Here is a 20,953-nt window from a genome sequence, read left to right as displayed (position 1 = left end):
AAGCATCAGGTCGGCTGACCTCAAAGATCTCCTGGGGCGATAAGTACTAAGGAGTTCTGACAGGTAAGAAGGTGCAGTGCCATTTAAAACCTTAAAAGCCAGCAATAAGATTTTAAAATCAATCCTAAAGGCAACTGGGAGCCAGTGGAGAGAGCAGAGAACCGGAGTGATGTGGTCTCTTTTTTTTGAACCGGTCAACAGGCGAGCGGCAGCGTTCTGCACCAGTTGAAGGCGATGTAGACAGGAACGATCTAGGCCAGCATAGAGGGAATTGCAGTAGTCTAGCCGTGAAGTAATAAAAGCATGGACCACTCTTTCTAGATCGTTCCTGCAAAGGTAAGACTTGACTTTGGCTAAAATCCGCAAATGATAAAAAGATCCCTTAACTACAGAGCTAATTTGTTTATCAAGTTTAAAAGCATTGTCAAAAATAACACCAAGACTCTTAATGGAAGAAGTGCAATCGGAGGTTAGGGGTCCCAAAAAGTCAAGAGAGAAGTTGGGATCTTTAGGAAGCCCAAACACAATGACTTCAGTTTTGCTTTCATTAAGGTGTAAGAAGTTAAGAGTCATCCAAGTCTTAATGTCAGACAAGCAGGAGAGTAGCGGCTGCAAAGAAACATTGCAGTTCAACCTCAGAGGGAGGTAGATCTGAATATCATCGGCAAAGATGTGGAAGGACACATTATGTTTACGGAGCACATCGCCCAGAGGGAGCAAGTACAGAATAAACAACAGGGGGCCTAGTATGGACCCCTGAGGTACGCCACAGGTTAAAGGAGCTCTGGGAGATGACAGTTCACCAAGGTGAACAGAAAAACTCCTATTATTCAAATAGGACTGGAAAAACTTTAAGACAGTGCCCTTTAAACCGACACAATGTTGAAGGCGGGATAGCAGTATGTTGTGATCAACAGTGTCGAAGGCTGCTGTCAGGTCCAGGGTTACTAAGACAGTGTTCTTAGTAACAGTGTTCTAGATAAAATTCTAGGAAGACGTATGAACAAATCTCACTTCCTTGCAACTCTTTACACGGAAGTGAGATTTGTTATATATTTGCCATCAGTAGCAATATCAGCTACAGATAGTAGTTATGGTTACACGCCAAAAGGATTGTTAGTGTACACTTTAAACACTGCAAACCCCAAAAAGTAGCAGAACTTAAAAAAAATAAAACTTAAGGCAACCTATTGCCTTAATCTGCATGATTTCAGATCTGCTTTCACAGACTCGTCCTAAACGAATGAGTGAGAGATCACAAATGAATCGGCTAATTACAAGATGATTTTAGGACAAATCACCTCTCCGATTTCTCGTCTTCATCATAATCTTCATCAGAAAGGTGTTTACACTACTTGTAAAACAGAGGATTCTGCAAAATGTCATGATACTTTAATGTGTTTAAACATGAAAAGATGTTGGAGATTGAGCTAAAGGCAGGAAGGAGAAAAGGCAAAATATGAAAAAAAAATCTGAACAAAAGGTCGGTTGGCTGTTTTTAAAGCTTGCAATTGATGCAGATGTTTTAAATGCCCCCAATAAATTCACTGCAGTAAAGTTTTTTTTAATGTTTACAATGTTTATTGTTTAATGTTTGAAAAAGAAATCAGAATCTAAATCAATCCAGCTGTTGTATCAAACTAAAGACTAATATATTTAATGTTTGGGGTCAAATTGATCCCAGAATTTAAAACCTTACAAAGATCTCTGCCACGGGGCGATTGTGGCTCAAGAGTTGGCGGTTCGTCTTGTAATCGGAAGGTTGCCGGTTCGAGCCCCGGCTCGGACAGTCTCGGTCGTTGTGTCCTTGGGCAAGACGCTTCACCCGTTGCCTACTGGTGGTGGTCAGAGGGCCCGGTGGCGCCAGTGACCGGCAGCCTCGCCTCTGTCAGTGCGCCCCAGGGTGGCTGTGGCTACAATGTAGCTTGCCATCACCAGTGTGTGAATGGGTGGATGACTGGATATGTAAAGTGCTTTGGGGTCCTTAGGGACTAGAAAAGCGCTATATAAATACAGGCTATTTACCATTTAGATAAATTGGTACATTTTTTTAAGTAGCAGGTACTTAATATGCAAAGTAGATGAAGCTGATCAAAAATAATAAGCTGAATGAACTGAAATGGAACAAAATGTTAGATGAACTTACGCTATTTCTTTGTTTTTTTTAAATTAATATTACATTACTTCATTTATTTAAGTAGTTTCAGCATTTGCATTTACTGTGTATTAAACTAGACCAGCTAATAATAAAAGTCTTGAGTCATGTATTCTGTTTCCAACCCAGACATTCATGTGTTAAAGTGTTCTATAGGCAGTTATATACAACAGTTCTCCAGGCTTTCTGAAGGTCTGGCTGCTTTTTCACTCCTTTTCATTCCAGTCCTTAAACTTGACCATTTTCATAAGAGTGTTGTTGGTTTTTTATTATTATTTCTGAAGCAACCTAATACGGACGTATGACTTAATCCTGTCACTTCGCATATAAAGAAACTCTACTAGTAGAGCACAACAGTAAGTAGCAGACCTACAAAGCTCTGTACCCGAGGTAACCAGCAGAGACCTACAACAAGCACGTATCTACATCTGTAAAACATGGTGGACAGACTTTTGCACAACACTAAAACCATTAAACAAGATTATTTTGATTAAGCATTTCAAGAGGAAGGAAGTTACAGCTAGATCTCAGGGCTGCGTGTGATGTATTTATCGTCCCCAACAAGATGAAAACTTGCCTTTGCTGAGACACTGCTCTTAATTTCAACATGTGAGTAAAATTTTATGTTTTTATGGATATAAAGTAGGAGATCTTAAAAAACCAGATACAAGTTCTGTTATTTTATACATTTTCTTGTTAATATAGAAACCGAAGCATTCCTGCAGTCATGCTGTTTGTAAAGACTCAGTGGACGGTGATGTGTTTCCTCCTGCACATAACAGGTATTATTATTATTATTATTATTATTATTATTATTATTATTATTATTATTATTATTATTATTATTATTATTAAAGATCTGTATCTATAAACTTTAGAGCTAGATATTTCACATGAAGTGATGTTTTTAGTAAGATTGGTTTTACTGACAACATTAATGAGGATTATCTTCTGATTAGACACAGAGCATTGATATAGACTTTATTAGCAACACCTCTTTTTTCTTCAGAACCTTTCCTATAGATTTGAGTTACTGTTGCCTTCTGCATCTCACCTGTGGCCTCTATCATTACTATAGCATTTTCTCTCTGAGTGCTGGATAGTTTCTCATTGTCGGGCATACTTTCTCTAAGAAAGTTGTGTGCGAATATCCCAATAAACAAGCAATGTGGCACCAACAACCATCAGTAACTTAAATCACTTTTCCTCAGCAGGTTGTCTTGACCATGTGTATATGCCTAAATGCAATGAGCAGCTACCATGTGACCGGCTAATGAGATATTTGCAGTAACGATCTAAACAACTTTTAACACCTTTGCTCACCTGTGTGGTCAAAATGGTGTAGAAATCATAAATACACTGATTTAAACAAACATGTTTAATGGTAGAGCAAAACTTTGCATACCCACACACGTTATCTGACATCCAGTATTCAAATGAAGTCCTTCTCCTTCTGTTAAAGCGGTTATAGGGCTACAAAGCAGAATCTGTGCTTTAAAAGGTTCATCAGTGGATCTGCCATGCTCCGCTCAACATGCCACCTCAAACATAAGCTGGTACACTGTACACACAAATGGCTCCAAATGTGTCCTGACAGAGCTCTCTGTGGATGGAGACAATGGAACATACAGCATGGCTAAAGACAATAACTTTACTCTGACAATCAAAGTTTTGAGAGAAATAGATGCAAAGTTTTACTGCTGCAAAGAAACTACAGAGAACCCACAATTCTGCTTGAACAACCAAACTGAGCTCCGTGTTTCAGGTAGAGCTGCTACCATTCATAAATTACTGCTCACTTCAGTTTATGCGCACTTATTTTATCCATCATCCTCTCAGAGCTGCAGGTAAAGGTGATTCCTGCCACAGAGGGACAGACAGTAACACTGATGTGCAGCAGCAGCTGTCCTCTGACTGAAAAGCCTGCAGCCTACATCTGGTACAAGAACAGAGAGTTTCTCTATGAGGACTGGTCTCCCTGGTACCAAGAGCTGCTCAGCAGTGAGGAAGCAGCCACATACTCCTGTGCTGTCAAAGGCTACGAGCATCTCAGAGCCCCTCAAGTCTCTGTGGGTGAGTAACGTTCCAAAAACAACCCCAAAGTGTTAAAAGCTACAAAATCCTGGCAAGCCATTAACAAATTCTAAAGTTAAAATACTAATTTTCATCTCTTTTTGTGCAGATTCTGTAACTAAAACCTGTTTCAGTGTGACTTATACTGAAAGCAGCATGTGTTCCGAGAAGCTGAAATCAAAGGACCAGTTCTGCTCCATCACATATCCGACAGGTTTCCACATGCAAACAAACCATTCTCCCCAAAACATATCACAGGTCGTAGCAAAAAAAAAAGTATTTATTTTCTTCCAACAGATTTGCACGTTCAAATAACTCCTGTCAGGAGCTTTGTCATTCTGACCTGTAACACCAGCTGCCCTGTGGCTGATGCTCACACTGCATATAAGTGGTACTGGAACAGAAAGTTATACAATGAATGTGAGCATCAAGACATTACCATTTTGAAACCCAAAGCAGCCTTCTTCTCCTGCGCCTTAAAAAGCAATGAAGATGTGCTCTCTCGTGAATCCTGTGAGTACGTGTATGAGCCAAACATACGTACGAAACAAACAACAGGCAGGTTGAAGCAGAAGTAAAATTTCATGTGTTTAAACTCTGTTTTAGGCATCGACAATGCAAACTGCAAGGCTGTAAATTACGTCAGCAGGAGAATCTGTGCCCTGGAAGGTTCCTCTGTGAACATTGCAAGTCAATACTCGAGCCATTCCATCTCGAAGTATGGATCGTGGTATAAAGTACAGCTTGGTGGTGAGGAGGATGACTGTAAGGAGGTATTTGACGAAGCTACGGGCCGTGTGAAGCATCACGACAACATGAAAGACAACCACACACTGAGAATTAATGATGTGAAGAGGAATGACTCGGCTGAATACTCATTCAGACTTGAGAAACATATTAATCTCTGTCATTTACCTAGAGTGATGTTAGTTGTCACAGGTAAGTTTAATTGATTTAATACAGAATCACCTGCAGTGTTTAGTGAAGTGCATGTTTTTATATCATATTGATGGTCCACAAAATGTGTTTCATACAGGATTTGATTTAAAGAAACATAACAGCAAATTACCTGATATCATTATCATTATTCTTTCAGATGTGAAGCTAAAATTTGAAAGCAATCATTTTGGATGTTCAGAATTTGTACCATAAAATTTTTATGCTAATTGGAGACAGTCAAGCAGAAGGCAGAAGGAGATACAACCACCCTTACAGTTAGGTCCATATATATTTGGACACTGACACAAGTTTTTTTTATTTTTGTTTTTTTTACCCGTTTACTGAAACGTATTCCAATTATAGTTACATCATGGACATGGGCGTAGTGTGTAGACCCTCAGCTTTCATTTGAGGGTTTCTACAATCAAACTGGATGAAAGGTTTAGGAGTTTCAGCTCCTTATCATGGGCCACCCTCTTTTTTTAAAGAGACTAAAAGTAATTGGACATTTGACTCATCATCTGGTGACGTCTACAAGTTCAAGCTGTCATTGCCTGCAAAGGGTTTTCAACCAAGTATTAGAAATAAACATTTTATTTTCAGTTATTTAATTTGTTCAGTTACTGAAATGTCCCTAAAGTGAAGGGATTGTGTTAAAAATGCATTGTTCCACCCACTGAATTAAAGCTGAAGGTCTTCATTTCAACTGTATCTGAGTTGTTTCATTTAAATTTCGTTGTGGTAATGTACAGAACCAAAAATAGGAAAAAAATGGTCTCGTTCAAATATTTATGGACCTAACTGTATGTCAGATATAATTGATAATCACACGTCAGTTTTGTCAAAAGGCACAAAAACTCTTCTGTTTTGTTTTTTTTTTGTTTTGTTTTGTTTTCTATCCAATCGAACTATCTTTGAGGTGTGAAAGTGAGCGTGAGTCCTTCTGCAATGGTGACAGAGGGTCAGAGAGTCACACTGACCTGCAGCACCAGCTGTCCTCTGACTGACGACACAAACTACATTTGGTACTTCGACAGTCGACCAGTCGGCCACCAAACTAAACATCTGATCCTGGACCCAGTCAGCAAGGAGAATGAAGGGAACTATTCCTGTGCTGTGAATAGTCCTCAGAACGTTAGCTCAACTGAGAAGGCTCTCACTGTCAAAGGTAAGAAGGACATAATGTTAAAGATCCTGCTCACTTTCTGACTCCCTTTACATTTGGTGAATGGAGAAATGCAGGCTAAGTGATAGCAGCAGGCAGAAACTTCAACTTTTTTCTGGACCAAACCAACAAAATAGCAGTCTGGCCGTTAATTTTATACTATTCTGAAATATTTTACTACAATGTTTACTTACATCTTACATCAATCTCTACAGCTCTAGAGAAAACCGTAGCAAGGCTGAACGTATTGAAAATGACTCTTTTATCGCTGATCCCTGCAGTTGTATTTCTACTCTACATGAAAACAAGGTAAACTACTTCACTTCAGATTTTGTGTCATATCTTCTGTCTTCAAAACTCTTTTCTTTCATATAAGAAAAATTTGAGTTTGATATATTACAAATGTAGGAAGAAGAAAACTGTGACTGCCACTGCTGAGAAAAGTGACAGGGAACAACCTGGACAAGTAATGAGATATGTCAAACTCTGAAATTACTGTTTATGAAAGTGTGCCCACAGTCATCTGCATGTCCTCCTTTCAGATGGACCAGCTGTATGAGAGTGTTGAACTGAACCCTGCTGCACAGTGAAAACCAGCAGAGAAGCAAGAAGACACTGTGCAACATCTGGTTGGGTAGCTTGTAGACTTCCTCTTCCTCTCGTGTGCAGAGTATAATCTGAATACAATTGATCTTATTCATTTAGATTCATGCTGGCAAAATATGATCCTGCATGTGCAAAGAGACAAACAGCCCTGCAAACTTAGAGTATGTCAAACTTGAGGCCTGTACTCCAAAGCAGGATTTCTTCTTATCCAGGCCATCTTTAGCTTTGACCCTTGCTTTTTTGTACCAGTTTTCACTTTTTATTGGGGTACATTACCATGGTAACTTAGAAACCTGTAGGTATCAAATCACTGCCCTGGTACCCCTGGGCAGTTTTTCAACAGTGTCTAATATCTTTGTGTTTCCCCAGTGAGCTCCAGTAACAAATATAGTTTCTTGGCCACAGCATTATTTGTTACTTTTTCCTGTCGACTCCAAATAAGTTTACAACTATTTTACTGTTCTATAAGCATGGATATGCGATCCCAATAAGGAACACCTATTTGTACTTCCTGATATATCAAATTTGCAAGTAGACTAATCCTACATTTGAATAGTTTTATAGTCATTCTTTACGTGCTCTCAGACAGTTAAGCACCACTGTTGCTGCAGCTGATTGAATAAATACTAAAATAAATAATAACAATTTATTTATAACAATTTAATTAAATAGGTGATAATAATTCATCCAGTTCCCTCGTTTCTTAATAACAGAGCTGTGATACTGACAATCTGTATCTGTATCTGGCTTCAAATGAGCTCAACTGTATTAATATAGCTGATTTTTGTCCAGTCGTATTGCTCTGCAAAAGCTGTGTTACTTTGAGTCTGTAATTTGTATTTAACCTCTTCGTATTTTTCCCATAATGTATTTTTTAATGTTGTTGTATGAAATCAGCTGTTCTGCTGTTAGTACACTTAATCCATAATCTTTATTGGTGAAATGCTGCCAGCACCACCCCTTTCATGTGAACACACACATGTTAACCTTAACATGTGTGACATATGTTGAGCTTGTTTTGTATTTAAGAGCCCCGTAGGTCACAGAAATGACAGATAACTTTATCATCTTCCTGCTTTATATCATGCAGTGGTGGTGGTGAATTCAGTGTAACTAGCTTTTCCTGTGATGCCAACTTTCACACATTAGTGATGCTGTTAGAAAATAAATAGCCATTTTTGCATGTTGTGATTAAATCCTTTTCAGGTTTCATTTTTCATGTTTTAATTGCCATGTTTATCATTTTTAGTTTATTAACCTTGTTTGTTTTGACTTGAGTTTGACCATCTTTAATTAGGACTGTTTCCCAGCCTCTGTATGGCTTCTGTATGGCATCTTAACTTGGCTGTTTTTAAAGGATTTTTGTGCAAATAATAAAAATCAAAAAGTTCTTTTTATTATTTATGGAGATTTTCTTACTAGACTTTGGATGCAGGTTTTAATGACAGCTTTCTTGCCTTCTCTTAGAGGACAAATCTTAATTTACAATTCACTGGCAAAACGCACAATCCGATAGCAGATACGCCCCGAACTGCAACGAAAATCATGACGATGATGATGATGTGATGAGAAATACTTTATGACGACATGATCTCCCCTTCAGTGTAACGTTAAAACAAAGTTCTCAGTAGAATGCCTTTTAAAGTGCTGTGATGATATGTGGAATCAAACACAGCAAAAACTGGAGAGTTAAAATGTGCTGGAGTAAATGTCTCAGAGTTGATTTTAACCCTCAAAGTGTGATTTAAACACTTTCTGGTTTAAATTGTACTCTGTGTTGGAGTTATTTGACAAAATGTATTCCATCAGTGTTGATTTAACTCTTAAAAGAGAAAATTCTAAATACTGTAACTCTGCACAGAGGTTGGTTAAAAATGTTAACTCTGTCATTAGTTAACTTAATAGCTTTAATTCTGTATAGTTCATTTTGAACTGGAGTTAAGCCCAGCCCTCCCAGACACCCCCAGTGCGGGCAGAACAGTACTGTAGAACTACAGGGTAAGCAGAATTATGTCAGACTTACTAAGATAGTTAGAAACTTGTGCTATAAAATGTATTTTGTGCATTTTAACAATTTAAACGAAGAAAACACGCTAGCTTTTGGCGCTAGCAATAAAGAGTTAATGCAAACTGTTAATAGCCTCTAACTATATCAGTATTACAGATCACATTCAAGCTGTTAGTGATGGAAAAAACCCAAAGTAAACTGCTCAGGCTGGCATTAATGCACCTCTATTGTTTGATTTTTTTGTGGAATTTCTGACATGTAGTTTAACATCAAAAGAACTACAGAAAAAGTCTTCAAACATGCACTGTTTTATATAGTGCGTGACTGACTCGGGGTAGGTTTCGGGTCGCAGATGCCAACAGACTTAATAAACTGATCCGTAAGGCCAGCAATGTTGTGGGGATGGAGCTGGACTCCCTCAAGGTGGTGTCGGAGAGGCGGATGCTGTCCAAGATAAAGACAATGTTGGATAACACCTCCCACCCACTCCATGACATGTTGGTCAGTCACAGGAGCTCGTTCAGTGAGAGACTGAGATTACCGAAAAGCACCACTGAACGACACAGGAAATCATTCCTGCCTGTGGCCATCTCCCTGTACAACGCATCCACTTAACACACTGTTTGCTGCTACAACTACACATGTTTCTTTTCCAAATATTTATTTATAAGTGACTTATGTATGTATGTATGTATGTATGTATGCATGTATGTATGTATGTATGTATGTATATATATGTATATATTGTACTATTCTTAGTTAGCGTATTGTCTGTCTTGTCTTAATGTTGGTTTAAAATGGAGCACTGTAACAAAAAATAATTTCCCCCAGGGATCAATAAAGTATTCTGATTCTGATTTTATTTTGTCCTCTTAAAATTTCAGTCTTGCATTTTTCAGAAAAATGTTGGTCCAGGTTAAGTATAATCAACAACTAAAGTATGTGAAGCTAAATAATGATGAAGGACACGACTTTCTGCAATTTAATGTAAAAGCTGTGTAGGTTATTGCTACTTTATCTTGGATAAAGAATATGTTCACAATAATATTTTAATACATATTGTAGGAGCTTCTTACATTGATGTAGATTCAGATTTGTGTTTTTAGCAAAGGTGTTGTTCGTATTAACAAATTGTTAAGCACCATATACAACAAGACACAAGTAAGAAGCAGTGCTAACACCAGAAGCACAATGAGTTTCTTTGTACCATTTTTCACAGTCATCGAGAGATTTTGCCTGCTACCTGGTGCAAACATTACTTACAAGGATGCAACAAGGACAGAGGTTGATGCAGTGACCTTGTTGGACAAGGCAACGTGCTGTTAACAGTGTTCTCCGATGATGGTGAGGCTACACACTAAAAAGTATAATCGAGCACTTTACATTCAATTGAACAAATTATTTGATGTTTTCTTTTTCTTTAGTATTTTCGCACCTGTCTTCTGCTTCTGAGTTGTCTGACTCCAACTCAAGCTTCAGCTCATGTGCCTCAACTATAATCTTAGATGAGGTCTCATGCAAGAGACAAAGAATTAACAATACTGCTACAGTAAACAGGCTGCTACAAAGCTTCACACTTGTGCTTTGTTTTTTTCCTCTCAAGTTTCTAGAAAGATTCCTTATTGCCAGGTTTTTCTCAATGTTCATTTTTCTCTTTTTTGTTTGTTTTTCATTTTTAAGAGTTAATTGAAACTGTCTTAAGAAGCAAGTCTGGTGGTGACAAAGTAATACAGGAATACCAAGCAACAAACACCATGAAGGACGCCACAAGATGACAAATGGTTAACATACTTGTGGCTCACATGATTGATAATCATGGGTATGTATTCAGTGTATGTTGTGTTCTTTATACTTGTGCCAAATAAATGCATACTAATTGTCTAAATTTAAAAAACTGAAAATCTCCTCTCGGGCACCTTCCCCCAAAAGCAATCAGAGAGGAGTATGCTTTGGGCATTGTGATGCCGATCCCCTCGCTCAAGGATCCATATGCAGACAAAGCCTATGTAAAAGTCAATATTTATACAACACAAAATTATTTAATGATGGACATAAAAATTATCTGATATTTTGTTATGAGCTAAATCTGACAAAATATGTTGTGTTTTCACTTATCCAGGAGCAGCAAGGGGTGCAGGATACATTTCTTGGCGTATGAAAACTGTCCAAAGACAGATTCGGCGTGGATCTCCAACACCACCTAATAGGTTGACAGACAGTTCTTCGGGTGGCCCAAATCTCCAAAGGACTGTGAATGTTATACACCAGCTTGATGGGGATGCTTGCAAGGAGGCTCAAACAACTCTGTGATTTTACAGAAGATGAAGGAGACCTTTCAGCACTGTCAGAGGCTTGTTAATGATCCAAGCAGAAGCTTCCTACATACAAAAGGACTGGTAAGTTAGAATTCATTTTTTGAAATGGTTTGGAATTTGGAGCTACCAGTTGTTTCAAATACAATTTTCTTTCTTAAAGGTGGAGCAAGACTTCACTCTCCTGCTCGATGACGACACATCCTCCAGGTTGCTTCAGAAATGGAAGACATTCTTCAGGCCAAATGCCATAAAAGAGGCTAAGAAGCTCACTTCAACACCAGAGTTGCTTCGCTTGATGCAGTCAGCAGAAGGTCATCCAGAAAATCATCAAGATGATTCTACAAGTGAGTTGTATTTTTATATATATATATATATTAAGGGTTAAAGCTGCATTCAGGGGCACATATTCATTTGTTTCTGTGTTTTTTAACATTTTAATTCATACAATTAAGACAAATTAAATATTTGCCCACTTTTTCTAGTTTTGCTATTAGAATATAATATAAAGTCAAACAAAGCATTGTCTGTTTTGTTTGTATGTTCATCCTGAACTAATAATCCTATAGATTTTTCTTCTTCTTGTGTATCTCTAAAAATTGATATACTTTTGATAACTTTCAACAATAGATAGAAGACAGAAGGTTAAAAATTGTATCTCAGCAGAGTCACTTATTCAGTCTCTAAAGTATTATTTTAACTCTGTTTTGAGAGTTAAAACATGAAGTCTGGCACAGTGTTAAATATTTTAACTATTTTAAAAATGTGGATTTAATTCTAAAGAGTGTGGACTATGTAAACCCTGAAAAAGTGTTGAAAATGATTCTGTGGGAGTCAATTTAACACTGGTCTTTGTGCTTTGAAGAGATGAAATATTTAAGATTTCCTAATCTTAAATGTGTGTGATAACAGTCTCGTCTTCTGTCGGAAGATATACACATATACATATATTAGACATTTTATTGTGCACCTCAAATGACAGCTGATGAAGATTTACTGGCAATATTTATATTTACAGAAGCAAATACTCTGTTTAACATATTTTGTGTATGTACATAGTTAAGATGTTTCAATTCAGGGCAAACTGTATACCTCTGTATATAGTACACTGAGTCTTTGATTGACTGATAGATTGATTATTCAATATTAATCTCTACATTTATGGGCGTTACACTACACATGTAGCCTTTGGTCAAGACCAGGATACGGTGGTGACATTCTTCTTGCCTTCATTAAATCTATTATTGATATTTAAAACAATTTTATATTTAATATATATTCACCTTCATATTCTATTATTGGCATACCAGTGACGTAACGAGGCCTTGTCGGTCACGTGGTTTTGACGTGTCGGACTTTGCTCGATACATTTTGCTACAAGCAGCTACTCTTTTCTTGGATCTGTAGCCGCTCGTGTTGCTTGTTTCGTCCAAACAGCGCACAAAATATCATGGAAGGCAGGGGTTACGGCTCTGGTAAATATAATCTGTTTAGCTTTTGTTTCACATTTGGCTATAGATATTGATAGTTACCCAGTTAGCCACATGCTTTGTTCCCCTGAAACATGACCAGTTTGTTAGCCGTTAGCTAAGCTAATGCCGTTTAAAAAAAAACAACCAAAAAAAAACTCCCCAGCATAAGAGCCAGCCTTTAGCCGGTTGCAGCCTGAAACAAATACCTAGCTAAACAGTAGTCGTGTTGTATTTTCTTACCAGTTATTACAAAATCTGACAAGTACCAGTAGGTTTGTTTTAGCGAAAATTTTAAAAAAAATCGTCAGCGTTACGCTAGGCCCATCGGCCACGATTAATGAAACACTGCTAGCTACGCGGCCCATCTCGCTGTCGGGCAGATTGTTTGCTAGCGATGCTAACGCAGACGGCTTTATGGGCCTTGGGCGGTTTGTCACTTGCTCTGCCAAAGTTCGTTAGCTTATTCTTTTAAAATGGAGTCAATGTCGGAATAGTTTAAAGGCTAGCTGATAAAATGGCCGCCTCTGAGAAGATGCCTCTTAGTCTTTGGATTTAATTGCTGTTCCTTTCTGAACTGCACAACTCTATTAAGACAGAAAGCTTGCAAATCAATTGTCAAATGGTTATAGTTATAGCAGTGGATTCCACCTTCCTATGCTTTTGAACGATTTGCGCTATTGAACAGCTCCTTGTAATAAATCCGCACATGCTTGTGGACCTGTTAGTATAAAATTCCCAGTGCGTTTGTATTATCAGTCCATATTCTCTCTTTTTGTAGGTTACTCCAGTTGGGGAGGTGGCGGTTCTGGAAGCAGAGGTAAGTTGGTACACTCAGCCCTGAATTACTGCTATTCATGAAGCAAGTAAGTAGTGCATGTTTATTCTGTTTAATTAATTTGTTTCCTCACAGGGAGTGTGTTATTCTTTTTGCCCCACCCCCTTTACTAGGTTCTGGTGGTTTCGATATGCACGGGGGAGGTTATAAGGATTCCATGTCTGGACTCGGAGGCTATGGAGGTGGCAGCAGCCACATGAAAAGAGGGCTCTCGGGAGCATCTCTGCTCTCATCGACGGGCACCCATGCAGATGCAGTCATTGCTAAGATTAACCAGCGCTTGGACATGCTCACTCAGTTGGAGGGGGGGTTTAAAGGGGGTCGGAGTGACAGGTAACAGTACTTTCCTTTTTATGCTTCATACCATCTTTCTTAGTAGGGTATCATTCCCACACATCCATGCACCTGAATATGTGCCAAATTTGCATAACAAATTTGGCCCTCTGGTTGCTTGAGCGCATCGTCTCTTAGTGTCACGTCATGTCTGGCTGATGTCAAGTTACCACTTTGTTCTACAGTTGTCTCAGTAAATGCTTAGGCCTTCTAATAGCCGTTCTAATTTTAAAGTCCAGCATTAGGACCAATTCACACCTGGCTGCCCTCCTAGCTTGCGATTCTCCACTGATTCTGAAGAACAGTTATTCACAGTGGTTGGGGGTAAAACAAACAAAGGTATACCACTGTTTGCAGAGACTTGGAGAGTTGATATCCTTTGGAAATTGTTGAGGTTGCACCAGTAAATTGTGCTGTTTTAGTCTTTGTTACGGCATTACTGTTGCACTCAATCCTTGTTGGAAACAAGTTGCCTCAATTCCCGCTTGATGAGAAGATCGTATCGTCCAGGCTGCATTTGAATGCCTCGGCATCTGAGGATGCATTGTTTGCTCCCATTTGCTATGCTGCAGTATCCCTCATTTATTGAGAAGAAAATGATGATGTGATCCTTTAAACCAAAGACATTGTGAAATGCATGGTCCCCTGTTGGAGGTGCAGTTACAGACCAGCTTTTCCATTTGTTACAAACTGACATTGTTGCATATAAAGCCAATCCATCTTTATTTAAAACTCTGAGCATTGCTTTTGTCCCGGCTTTGTGTTTGTGTTTACACACGTTGTTTCTCTCATCCTCTGTGTGACCTAACCCTGTCTTCTGGCTTTAGGTTACTGAAGAGAGATGGGTTTACAGGTGCCCTGATAATGCCTTGTTAAGCTGAAATGTTTATTGAAGGATGCTCAATGTATTTACAGAAACACAATCTCCCCTTGAAAAATGCCCAGTATATATGTTTTGTTTTTTTTGTATATAAACCCCTTTTCATCAGTATTTATTGTAATTGAGTCAGTTCCCAGGACACTTTACTTCTTGTGGATTCTGATGGACCATGTTCATGTCTGTTCAGGGTTTTACAGCCCATCCTTTAAAAAGGAGGGAGGCTTAAAAAATTAACTGCATTTCCCTAATCTGCAGTAGACTTGAGATTTTAAAAACAAGAGGAATAACCTTTCAATATACCACAAGCACAGTGTTTAAGTTGTTGTGGATCATTAATTTTTGATCTAATTTGTTTTCTGAAATGAAGCTGGGAGTGACAAGAAAACATGGAGAAAGCGAGACCACAGAGGAGAAGGAATAGCAGGTGGAGAAATCCAAACCTGGCTGCCCCTCTGCCTCCCTTGCTCTCTGCTCTTCTCTACCAACCCTCTTCCTCCCTCCTGCAGGTTTGACCAGTACGAGTCATTCGACTCGCGCTCCTCCGCTTTTGCCTCCTCCCGAGATCTCTACAGATCTGGCGGCGGTAGCTATGGTTTTGGTGATGGCCGGGAGGACAGCATGCTGTTGAGTCAGCGAGGAGGCCAGGGCTTCGGAGGGGGACTTGGGCTAGGAGGAGGAGGAGGCTTTGACAGCCCCTCCTCTTCCTATGGAGTCGCTAAAATGCGACAGAATATGAGGGAGTCCTTCACCAGTCCCCAAGGAGGAGGTTCTGGAGGTGGAGGATGGGCTGGAGCAGGCCGACGTTCCCCCAGAAGGGGTGGAAGCGCCGGGGGTCGAGGAGCTACTGGAGGGTTTGGAAACCGCAGGTCAGACCCCACTCCATTAAGCGGAGGTTTGCGGGGAAGTGGTAGCGGTGGCCAGTCCCACCGTGGCCACTCTCCAGGAGGTGGTAGAGGAAAGCTCCCTTCCCTCCTGTCCAACCGCATGTACCCTGAGAGTGGGGGCTTCCAGGGTTCTACTCAAGGGCCTCACGACTTTCCTGGGAGGCATTTTGGAGGGGGCCCACGGGCTGGCCGGCAGCGAGGCCGCAAGAGACCCCTTAACAAAGTAAGTACCTCCAGCCAAATAAGACCTCCTCAGATACCTGGAAAAAGTTAAGCCCTTTCTAATTCCCTCCTTTTGTATTCTCAGTCAACTGGCAAGTCTTGCTAAACTGCCTGTGCCTGCTATTTGCTACCTAAAGCAGTTTGTCACAGATAGTGCCCAACACATATTTACAGTATCACTTGCCCTTCTAGTTCCAGAAGAAAGTAACTGCCCTGCATCCACAGTAACGACAAATCCCACATCTCCCCACACAATTCATTGCCCTGATAACTGTCCGGATGTTGATTTTTTTTTTTTTTTTTTCATTAAGTAGCTTAGATAGATTTTTCCCTTTTCTTTCCTTTGCCCCAATTCTGGCTTGTCTTAAGATGAGGCTAACACTATTGATGTGGAAATGCCACGAGGAGAATATGAACATTGCCAAACATTAAGTCTAGCATCTATTAGTGTTTAATTCTAAGTTGAAGGTGTATTGTCCAGGTTTGTATTTATTTTTATTATCACTAAATGCATTTGTGTGCAAACTGATTTCTGTGTACTGTAGCAGGTGAAGCCACAGCGGGATATTCAGAAGAAAAGAAAGCAGACCCCGACATCAGGTGATGAGCCAGAGTCGAAGATGAACAAGACGGACAGTGCCGAGTCAGAGGCTACGCAAGGTACTGTTTTTGTCGACTGTGCTATTCTCAAAAGACCTCATTACTTGGCAGATATTTTGGTGTCTTTCTTGGTCTTATGTGTGTGCTCCGTGTTCTTAGAGCAACCAGAGAAAAACGGCGATGGTGGTGAGCCAAAGACAACAGCTGCTGCGGTTAGTGGATCAGCCTTTTGTCAACAGTGGCATTTTAAAGGTTTATTGTATTACTTTAGGATCTAATTAACTTGTCCCAGGAAATTGCTTTAAGCAACCGGTGTACAGTTTCAGATGGAAATAATAATTTAAATGTAAATGAGGATGAGGATGAGGAGGTTTTACAAAACAGACAAAAAGGCTAAATGCGATGTTCTTTTTTTCCTTCATGATCAAACAATGTCACAGATTTGAGTTGAATATGTGTTGCAAATATTTATGACAGCATGACTACATCCAGCAATACACATCTGTTAAGTTCAGATGATGGAGCTATTTTTGACTTTTTTTTTTTTTTTTTTAAATTTCTTTGAGTAATGAATATTTTTCTTTGCAGGAGACAAAACCTGCTGAAGAAGGTGATAAAGGTAAGCTTAACTCCAGTGACTCCTCACTGATTTTTTTTTTTTTTTTAATTATTAGTTTGAGTTAACTGAATATTGTGGAAACCCAGCATTAGTTTTTGGGTTTTTTCTTTGCATATAGAGGCTTCTCCAGATTCTCTGAATCTTTTGATATTGTGTTTCATTATTTCTTTAATTATTTCTATACAGTTAAATAATTTATTTACAATTTACACTGTCTCTGTTTTTGTTTGTTTTGGGGTTTTGTTTTTTTGTGGGGTTTTTTTTGTTTGTTTGTTTGTTTGTTTGTTTGTTTGTTTTTGATTGGGGTTGTTCCTATACGTGTCTTCTGCACTCTTGCTCCTGATTAGCTGCATCCAAACTGGAAGAGAAGAAAAAGCCACAGGGCAAACAGACACCGGCCCAGGGTCAGGACAGACACCCAAAAATGAGGAAGAGACGAGGATTCCTGGAAAGGTGAATTTACAAACTCCTAGAAAGTTCTTTCAACTCTCATTTGCTGATTTTGTTTTCAATCTCACCTGTGGCTCTTTCTGATGGGCTTTTTTCACTAAGACTTTAAATATTTTTCCAGGGTGATGTTTGCATGTTCTGTGTGCAAGTTCCGTTCGTTCTACAAGGAAGAAATGGAGGCTCATCTTGAGAGTCGCTTCCACAAGGACCACTTTAAGTTCCTTTCCAGCCAGTTGTCCAAGCCCACTACAGACTTTTTGCAGGTAACTCAAATTTATTGGAAGTCATATTTATGATTAATGAAGAACCGAAACTGAAGAAACTTGCCAATCATAGGCTTTTAGAAATGTTACAGTGCAACAAGTGCTTGTTGTAAATATACTAAAACAATTTGGAGTGTGGTTAAATGGAAAAACACTTCTGGTTGAATCTGCTGAAATATTTATGCAGTGATCTTCCAGAGCCGACGCGTGATTTATACATGTATGCAAGAGTAAAGATATTGGGCGAGGTAAACGTTTGATGAACTGTAAACTGAAAAAAAACCTTTCGTTTGTAGGAGTATTTGCAGAATAAGTTTAAGAAGACAGAGGAGAGGGTGAGCCAGCTGGAGAACCACAGTGCTGCAATCTGCCAGGTGTACAAAGAGCAGGACCTCACCAGGGGTAAGCAGAAACTCCTGCTGTGTGTTGAACTGAAGATGCGCATAGATTGCTCACTACAGATATTTCTCTCACGCTTGTACAGAGCTTGGAATGGAGCACTTTATGAGGAAGGTGGAAGCTGCTCACTGTGCAGCATGTGACCTTTTCATTCCCATGCAGCCCCACCTGATACAGAAACACATCAAGTCTCCTGACCACAACTACAACCGCAAGGTACAGCAGGTCTTCTGCAAATGGACTGCCCCACAAGCCTATATGTTTAAAAGTACAATACTACATTCAAATCAGTGCCCTTTTATTTTTATCGCCGTCCTTCGGGTATCATTGTTATTATTTTGGTGTGGCTTGTCTGGTTCTGGAGATATCGGCCGTATAAATGGATCTAAATAGCACGCAGTGCATCCAAAAATAATAATAATTTCAGCATCATTGAGAAAGTCACAAATGTTGTTGTGACCAGTTTCATGTAGTAACTGTTTTCTTCCAACTACACCGTCCTGTCATTCTGCAGAATGTTTCATTTAATTGGCAGATGTAGACAGTAGAAGAAAATGATTTGTATATGAAGCTGCTTACACAGCAATGTTTGTAGGCTGTGTGAAACTGGGTCCTGATTTCTGTAGAGACATTGCTGCTGACCTTTTCACTGAAGCACTGAAGGCCAGAGGTTGGCTAATATTGATTCTGCCTTATCAGAAAACATTTACAACTTCAGACTGTCAGACGATGGGGTAACAGTTTGTCCCATCCACTCCGTTTGTGCAGTGCCTTTTTTTTTTTTTTTTTTTTAAATGCAGTAACTCTGCGAAGTCCTGCACTAATTTTATAAATGGTGCCACAGAGCTGAGGCTATTGTTTACGATGTTTTGTTCTGACATGGAAATGTTGTTTATTTGAAGGGTATGATGGAGCAGTCCAAGCGGGCCAGTCTGTCGGTTGCTCGAAGCATCCTTAACCACAAACTCATTGGCAAGAAGCTGGAGAGCTACCTCAAGGTATGCACAGAGTCCTGTGTGGGCTTGCATCAGAAATAAATGTGATTATAAATATGCACCAACTACTTGTATGTATATATTTATTTATTTATTTGTAAACACAAAGAACAAAAGACCAGTCGTGTCAGTAAATGCACTGTTAAGAAAAAAGGAAACTTATACTTGGAAAAAATCTGATTAATAACATAACACTTTGGAGGTTTGCATCAGCTGTATGGGTTGTAGCGTGCAGAAACTGTCTGATGCAAACATGCATAACTGACCACGAGTGCAGTGGGTCAAAATGTCATTATTTTTCTCAATTCTTTTATTTCGTCAGGGTGAGAACCCGTTCACTGGTAACCAAGATGAACAGGATCCAGAAGACAGCATGGCAATGGACGTATCGGAGTTGGAGGTCACAGGCGAAGCGGCAGAGAGCCAGGCGGAAGGAGAACCTGCCAAAGATGAGCCTGCTCCTGAGGGGGAGATTAGCAAAGAGGTGGTCGAAGGAGAAGCAGGAGAGACTGCTGAAGCAGCAGCAACATCAGAAGCAGCAGCAGCATCAGAAGCAGCAGCAGCAGCATCAGAAGCAGCAGCAGCAGCATCAGAAGAAGCAGCAGTAGCAGCAGCAGGCACGGAAGAAGAGGGGGAGGAAAAGATGGAGGAGGAGCAAAAGATGGAGGAGGAGCAGGGGAACAAGAATGAGGAGAACCAGGATGAAGAGGAAGGTTTTGAAATTGGGGAGGAAGAGGATGAGGGATATGTGGTTCATGATGAGATTGGTGAAGAGGGATTACACGGTGACTTGGGAGATGAAGGATTGGAGGCAGCAGTGCACGAAGAGGAAGATGCCAATGATCATGAATGATTTCTGCACTGTGTGAGAGAGAGAGAGTGAGAGAGTAACCTTTCCATCTGAACATCTGTTTGGACCAGTCTATGACCTGTACTGTCCAGTTTGACTGCCACATGTATTGTGGATTACATATACCTGCTCCCGTCATGTTTCACTGTCAGTCTGAGCTTGTTGTTTGAGTTTGATAAAAAGCAGTTGCACATTTTGTCTACTGCTCTTCTTCTTCACTTTCTTGCAGAGATTTACATGAAAGCAAATGTCAAAAATAGTAACTCTTGTCTTCTGCATGCATACAAAGTTAGGGGTAGACTTCTTTTTAAATATGAGAGTAGACCGGACGTGTGGTTTACCCTTCCTCAGTCTCAATGCTGAACTGATCTGTTCCCAGGAATAGCTTTGTACTCGGTGCAGACATGAGAGGCATTGTTGGACTTTTCATTTCAACATTGGCAAGAAGACACATGAGCATATTTATGAAAACGTCAAAGTAAATTTTTTTGTTGTTGTTGTTGTGCCTTTTTGTTAAAATGTAAGTTGTTTAGAATTAAGAAATTGCGGCTATTGTAACATTGAGATATATTGTGTACTTTTTTGGGGGGGGGGGTCCAGAGTTTACACATTGTTATGGCTTTCAGGCCTTTCCCAGTATTGATGAATGACTGTTTTCCAAGCTTTTGGATAAATCTATTAGGAGGAGGGCTTTTTAACTCTGCAGGTGGGGCTGCCTGAGATGATTGAGGGGACTGTTTGTAGAATAAGCGTGCAACATTTTGAATATCATTTGGAATATTTTCAGTCGTTTTAGTTTCATCTCGGTCTGGGAAAGAAATAAACTCGTTGACTAAATCAGTTTCTTTGTGTTAATTCCTAAATAAAAGTGAAATTAACTCAGTGGCTGCTTA

General features: G+C 39.6%; 2 protein-coding genes across 2 annotated transcripts; both read left to right on the top strand.

Annotated features, from left to right (window-relative positions):
• The first annotated feature begins 2,694 nt into the window (after positions 1–2,694).
• On the top strand, positions 2,695–8,338 carry LOC113023445 (uncharacterized). Its single transcript, XM_080303165.1, has 11 exons — positions 2,695–2,764; positions 2,861–2,937; positions 3,618–3,920; positions 3,995–4,228; positions 4,338–4,442; positions 4,526–4,741; positions 4,835–5,167; positions 6,087–6,335; positions 6,548–6,641; positions 6,741–6,798; positions 6,875–8,338. The coding sequence occupies exons 2-11, from the start codon at positions 2,883–2,885 to the stop codon at positions 6,920–6,922; spliced, it is 1,695 nt and encodes a 564-aa protein (XP_080159291.1). The 5' UTR covers positions 2,695–2,764; positions 2,861–2,882; the 3' UTR covers positions 6,923–8,338.
• Positions 8,339–12,442: 4,104 nt separating this feature from the next.
• Positions 12,443–20,897, top strand: akap8l (A kinase (PRKA) anchor protein 8-like). The gene is made up of 13 exons (XM_026171690.2): positions 12,443–12,733; positions 13,509–13,547; positions 13,679–13,898; positions 15,285–15,885; positions 16,430–16,544; positions 16,644–16,696; positions 17,073–17,103; positions 17,451–17,556; positions 17,675–17,816; positions 18,113–18,218; positions 18,301–18,431; positions 19,118–19,213; positions 19,533–20,897. The coding sequence occupies exons 1-13, from the start codon at positions 12,709–12,711 to the stop codon at positions 20,061–20,063; spliced, it is 2,196 nt and encodes a 731-aa protein (XP_026027475.2). The 5' UTR covers positions 12,443–12,708; the 3' UTR covers positions 20,064–20,897.
• The last annotated feature ends 56 nt before the right edge of the window (positions 20,898–20,953 follow it).

This window comes from Astatotilapia calliptera, chromosome 6 (genome assembly GCF_964374335.1).
Source record: "Astatotilapia calliptera chromosome 6, fAstCal68.1, whole genome shotgun sequence".
NCBI lineage: Eukaryota > Metazoa > Chordata > Actinopteri > Cichliformes > Cichlidae > Astatotilapia > Astatotilapia calliptera.
Note: the sequence above shows the minus strand (reverse complement) of the source record. Positions and strands in the feature narration are given on the sequence as shown.